Consider the following 6,000-nt stretch of genomic DNA (forward strand, 5'->3'; position numbering starts at 1 on the left):
GCTGGGTGTGTAGCTCAGTGGTCCAATGCTTGCCTGATATATGCAAAGTCCTGGGTTCAATCCCCAAATTACCTACATGCTATCCTTTTAGTTGGTATGTCCTCCTTCACTCTTCCCTGAGAGTCTACAAAATCCTGATCAATCAACATTAAGTGGCTAGCCAGCATGTGGCTCATGCCTGTAATCCATTCTAGTAACTCAGGAGGCGCAGACATGAGGACAAGTTTGAGGCCAGCCTCAGCAATTTAGAGACCCTTTCACAAAACTAAAAAAAAAAAAAAAAAAAAGCTGGGTTTATGGCTCAGTGGTAGAGCATCCCTTGGTTAAATCCCCAGTAGAAAAACAACACCAAAAATTAAAAATTAAAAAATTAAAGGTCAGCACAGCCCATTTGATGATAAGAGGTTAAGAACAGAGGTTAAGAACCCAGCCTAGCATGGTGGTACATGCCTGTAATTCCATCAATTCTGAAGGCTGAGGCAGGAGGATCACAAGTTTGAGGCCAGCCCAGCAATTTAGTGAGAACTTAAAGCAACTTAGTAAGACCCTGTCTCAAAATAAAAAATAAAAGGGGGTGAGGATGTGACAGAAAAGAAACGAAACCAGACCCTAGAGCTAAACCAACAGTGTCTGACTGCAAGTCCTACTGGCTGTATGACCTTGAGAAGTTATTTAATCTTTTTAAACCTATGTTCCTATCCAAAATAGGAACAGCAGCAGCTATTTCCCATACAGATTTGAGAACCAAGTCAATACACATAGTCCCTACCACACAGTCAGTGCAATACAAGCCTGTAACTTCTGTCTTTTACTATCCCTATCCCCAAAGTTAAACACTCTCTTCTTTGTGCTCAAGGCACTTTACCAAAAGGGATAATAACTATCTTCCTCCTTGCACTGTTATGATCTCAGGGCAAGAACTTTGTCCTATTCATCTTTTTAGCCTCAGAGAATACCATATTACTTTTTTCGTGGTGGTACTGAGAATCCAACCCAGGGCCTTGCACATATTAGGCACTCACTCTGCCACTGAGTTACATCCTGGTCCTTTTTATTTTTGAGCCAGGTCTCACTAAATTGCCCAAGCTGGCCTTGAACTTGAGTAGTCCTCCTGCCTCAAGTTTGGGCCATGATGCTCAGCTCTATGTCACATTTTTATTGGAAAAAAAATAAACTATTAATAAATGTGGAATGTGTTTAAGCTAAATGCTGTGCATGTACAAAATAAAAAGCAAACAGCTGTGCCAAGTGTTGAAAGAAAAGGTAGTGAGGAGGAAAGCACTCCACAACACAAAAATGCAAATGCATGCATAAAGCAGACATTTAAGTGCAGAGGTGCAACTGGGCAATGATAACAGACGAAGGTATGTGTAGGGTGGGGGCAGCATATTAAAGCCAGCCAGAAAACAGTTATAAATACTAACCTAAAGAATCTGGACTTTACTTCAAAAAGAATGAGGTTAACATAAGTACTTTTGACTCACAAAATGACTTAAATTATTTCAGTTATGTAACTATGCGAAATGTGAAGTCTCGATTAGAAAGTAGAAAGGCTAAGGATGGACAAATGATGGTTACTGCTACAACTCAGGCAAGAAGTAGCAAAGATTAACTGGAGCCATAGAAAAGAAAGATAGGATACACATTTCTAAGGTGAAATTAACTGACCTCAGTGACTATTCTAACATAAAAATATGTATGATTCAGAGGTTTCTTGTACAACTATAAAATGAGGCCATTAATGAAGATAAGGAATACAGAGGGAGGAACAAGACTGAGTCCAGGATAAGATATAGTTACCCCACCTAAAGTAATTTTTTAAAACAATAAATATATTATTTAGAATTGGAACCAAATGCTGAGAATTATGCCATCACTTTGGCATGTATTACACTTAATTTAACAAACACATCACAGCAAAATGTGTTCAGTTCAAAGGGCTCATTTGTTTACTAAATAACATGTTACAGTTCTTCATTTGGGGGAAAAATCTATTATGCTGAGATGAAGCTGAAGAGATCAAAATGTGGCCAATAATTTTCAACACTGTGTGTTCTTATAAACTGATTTATTTGTTTCTCACAAAACAATACTTTCTTGATGCTATAAGATTCTGTTCTGATCCAATTATCATGATGAAAACCTACTTGCTGCTTTGTACACTTTTTATTTTTGAAGCTGGGATATTTCCTCTGCAACTCATATCAAATACTCATTTCATGCTTTTCTCTACCAAGACTCCCTTTCCTAAAGACTGAACAAGATGATATAAACGGTTTTGCAATGCCTTAAAGTTCTAACTGTGGCAGTCTATTTCTATCAGGACAAGTACAATTTAAGGAAATTTAAACAGGGCAGGTACTTCTGTTCCTGAAATGAAGAAACACACAGTAACTTTGTGAAACAGTGATCAAACTTCAGTGCACAACACAAACTCTTGGATGTTAACTAGAAAGCAGATATTTGGGCTTGGGTTGTGGCTCAGTGGTAGAACACTTGCCTAGCATGTGTGAGGCACTGGGTTCAATCTTTAGCACCACATAACAAACAAACAAACAAACAAAGGTATTGTGTTCATCTATAACTTAAAAAAAAAAAAAAAAAAAAAAAGCAGTTATTTGGGCCAGTATGGTTGCACACAACTGTAATACCAGTAACTCAAAAGACTGAGGCAGGAGAATAGCAAGTTCTTAGCAACTTAGCGAAACTCTTTCTTAAAATAAAACATAAAAATACGGGCTGAAGGTGTGGCTCAGTGGTTAAGCACCCCTGGGTTAAATCGCCAGTACTTAAAAAAATAAATAAATTGTCTTCCCACCCCAAGAGATTCTGATTTAATAAGAGCATGGGATCCATAAATTTTTGTTTTGCTTTTCAAACACTACAGGTGATTCTGATGGAAATATTTCAAGGCCATTCTGAGAAACACATGTAATAGTTCCAATGTCAGTAACAAGGTTTAAAATCCAGCTCCCATTCACTGTGTGGCCTTAGACTACTTTCTTAGTTTCTGGAAGGTTTGGATTTACTATAAAAGGGGCATACTTCAAAGATGTTATTAATGAAATAATGCCAAAATAGTGCTTAACAATGTGCTCAGCTATAATTATTACTATAATTCAATTCACCTGGTTCTATAAGACAAAAATAAGGAAAAACTGGACATATGTACACATTCACAATGACATCTAAAAACTTTCTAACTCATAACTATGTTTTTTCTTTCTTTTTTTTTTTTTCTTTATTGCAGTACTAAAGATCAAACCCAGTGCATGCTAGGCAAGCACCTACCACTGAGCTAAATCCTCCACCCAGTTTTATTCCATTTCATATTAAAGTTTTCATCTCCAAGATTCTATAAGAACCTCCTAGTCAGGCATGCTCTTTGTCTTCTTCTCTTGAATTTTGTAATAATTGAAAAACGCAGACATATTACTTAAGTGTTTCCAGTCCTATAAGGAAATCTTACAAAAGCATAAAGTTATGAATACAAATATTTACCAGAAAATATTCTACTTTTCACATCATCAATGTAAATGCTCCAAAAATTAGTAGTTTTATCAGATCTTAATTTAAAAAGAAAATCCTATTTGCTCTTTTCATGTAATCACATAAACACAAAGTTATCTAAATAATGAAGGTCATGTTTTATTTTTAGAAAAAAAATCAGTTTAATTGCACTATAATGAATTTATTTAATTTCATTAGTAGCTCTGTTCATTTCCCCTATTTTAAAATCCAAAATATAATTTGTAAATGCTCACATAATTCTCTTATCCCAGAAGATACATATACATTTGCACACACCCATTTCATTTTATAGTTCACTGGAAAGAAATTTTGGAAACTAGAAGTTCTACAAACTTTTGCACTAACCAAAAATCCTAAATTTTGTGTAAAATGAGAAAATTATTAATTGATCATTCATAAAAATATGCAGCATCCTCTGCATCTTATTATTTGAAAGCTTAATACTTACCACCTTATTTCATTAAACACAGCAAAAACAGCTAACAAAATTTTACCCCCTACCAAAAACCCACTAAAGATGTAGCTCTCACATTATCTAAGATGGATAAATGTGAAGGAACCAGGGACACTTTACTGAGCAGCAATTATCATGTATCAATATTCTTCGATGTTCATTTGCACAAGGCACCATACACATTACATTCTTTGCTCAAGGCAATCGGAAGCAGAGTTGGGAGAAATTGGAATCTAGAAGGCCTTTAACACCAAAGGTAGAATAGTAGTTACCAGAGGCAGGGGGTGGGGGAAGGGTTGGAGGAAAGAGGAGAGATTGGTCAGATTGGTCAAAGGGTACAAACTTTCAATAATTTGAATAATTCTGGAGTTCTAATTTTCAGCCTGGTGACTATAAGTAAAGAATACTTGTAATTTACTGAGAGTATATCTGAAGGGTTCTCATCAAAAAAGTAAACTGGCAATTACTCAAGTGAGGTATATGTTAATTAGCTTGACAGGGTAATCATTTCACAATGTATACATATGTCAAAATATTACGTTGTACATCCTAAGTATACACAATTATTATTTGCCAGCCATACCTCAATAAAGCTGAGGGAGACACCAGGGGAACCCTGCAAAAGATGGGGCTTTGTTTGTTTTTGATGTTAGAAAAAGTAAAGATACCGTGGGCTACCAGCACTTTGTAAAAATCTGGTAGGACGCTGAAGAACAGTTGAGGTTCGATGACTGTGAAAATCCTTGCAAAAGGGTAATGTAGAATAACCTGTACTATATCTGCTCGAGAAAGAGAAGGGTGGGTAGGAGAGGGTTCGAGAGGTTCACAACGGGGGGAAATTGAGGGTGCCGCCAAGGAAGGTCTGAGGACGGGTTTTCTTGGCCTAAGTGGCGAGAGAGTGGAAGCATAGCAGCTTGGTTGGCTTCCACCTCCACTTCCCTACCTGCACCCTGCTGGGAGAGGGGGAGGAGGTTCACTGGAGGGTAGGATCTGGGACTGGAGAAAAGAAAGCCGCCCCGGGTCCTCTGGAAATCAGGAACCGAGCGGCCCACAGGGAAGAAGGGCTGCAAGAGGGCGGGGCGCGATGCGGCGAGGAAATCCAGAGGACTACGACCCAGACGTGCGCAGCGCGGGTGGAGACCCCTACTCAATAGTAATACCCGGGGGCTGAGGCAGGGCAGGGCGGATTCCGCAAGAAGACGAGACAGAACTTACTCCGCGGTCTTCCTCCGAGAGGAAGTCGGGGCCATCGTCCAGGCCTTCCTGCTGGGTCGGCGGGCCGAGCGCGCCGAGGAAGAAGATGAGGTGGGGAAGACACAAAAGGAGACATTAGTGCCAGGCCGGCGCGGTCCCCGCGCCCGCCCCGCGCCCGACACCCCCACCGCGCGCCCGGGGCTCGGCGCCGCTGAGAACACCCACCATCATGGCTGCTCCGAGACGAGGACCAGCGCAGGCGCGAACGCACTGCCAGCCCGAGGGAGCCGGCGGCAGGGGGTGGGGCGGGGTGGGGTCTGGGGGCGGGGCCTTGGAGCCCCGCCCCGTCCCGCTGTAAGGGGACTGGAAGGGTGTGCGAGGAAGGACGCCGGTACCTTGGGACATTTGAAAGCCCCGAAGTCAGGGAGGGTTCCAAGCCCCAGACCCAGCTGGTGACAGCTAGCGGCTAGTGAGCTCTGATCCGAGAAGGGCCGAAGGCCACCCAGCGTGCTGTCCAGTTAGTTCCCTTGCCCTAAGGGCTCCAGCGAGAAACCTTTCAATCTAGTCTCTGTAATGAGCCACACGATAATTAATCACAATTAATATCACATTGCCTATGGAAGTTGTGGGAACTAAGGGCCTTCATACAGTAAGCAGGGGCTATAATCAAGCTTTTACTACTGGCTAGGTAATAACTACCTCAGGGTTTGGGGTGCTAATGGCTGAGCACTATAAAAGTGAGCTGTTCTCATTACAAGAGTATTCCTTTCCTTTCTAGGAAGAAGTTTCCCCAGACCTACTCCAGCTGTCCAGCCAGATAG

At 40.9% G+C, this 6,000-nt stretch overlaps 1 protein-coding gene across 2 annotated transcripts in view; it reads right to left on the minus strand.

Moving 5' to 3' along the window:
* Positions 1-5,456, minus strand: part of Snx6 (sorting nexin 6) — a 61,471-nt gene extending 56,015 nt beyond the window's left edge. The window contains exons 1-2 of one of the 2 annotated variants that reach the window (XM_076848212.2): positions 5,405-5,456; positions 5,201-5,248 (exon numbers count right to left, since the gene is read on the minus strand). In XM_076848212.2, coding sequence (XP_076704327.1) covers positions 5,201-5,248; positions 5,405-5,410 — 54 coding nt within the window. In that variant the 5' untranslated portion in view covers positions 5,411-5,456. Of the gene's footprint in view, positions 1-5,200; positions 5,252-5,404 lie in introns of both variants that reach the window. The other variant, XM_076848211.2, reaches the window with a different exon arrangement.
* Positions 5,457-6,000: the final 544 nt, after the last annotated feature.

The sequence above is a fragment of the Callospermophilus lateralis genome, chromosome 3 (genome assembly GCF_048772815.1).
Source record: "Callospermophilus lateralis isolate mCalLat2 chromosome 3, mCalLat2.hap1, whole genome shotgun sequence".
NCBI lineage: Eukaryota > Metazoa > Chordata > Mammalia > Rodentia > Sciuridae > Callospermophilus > Callospermophilus lateralis.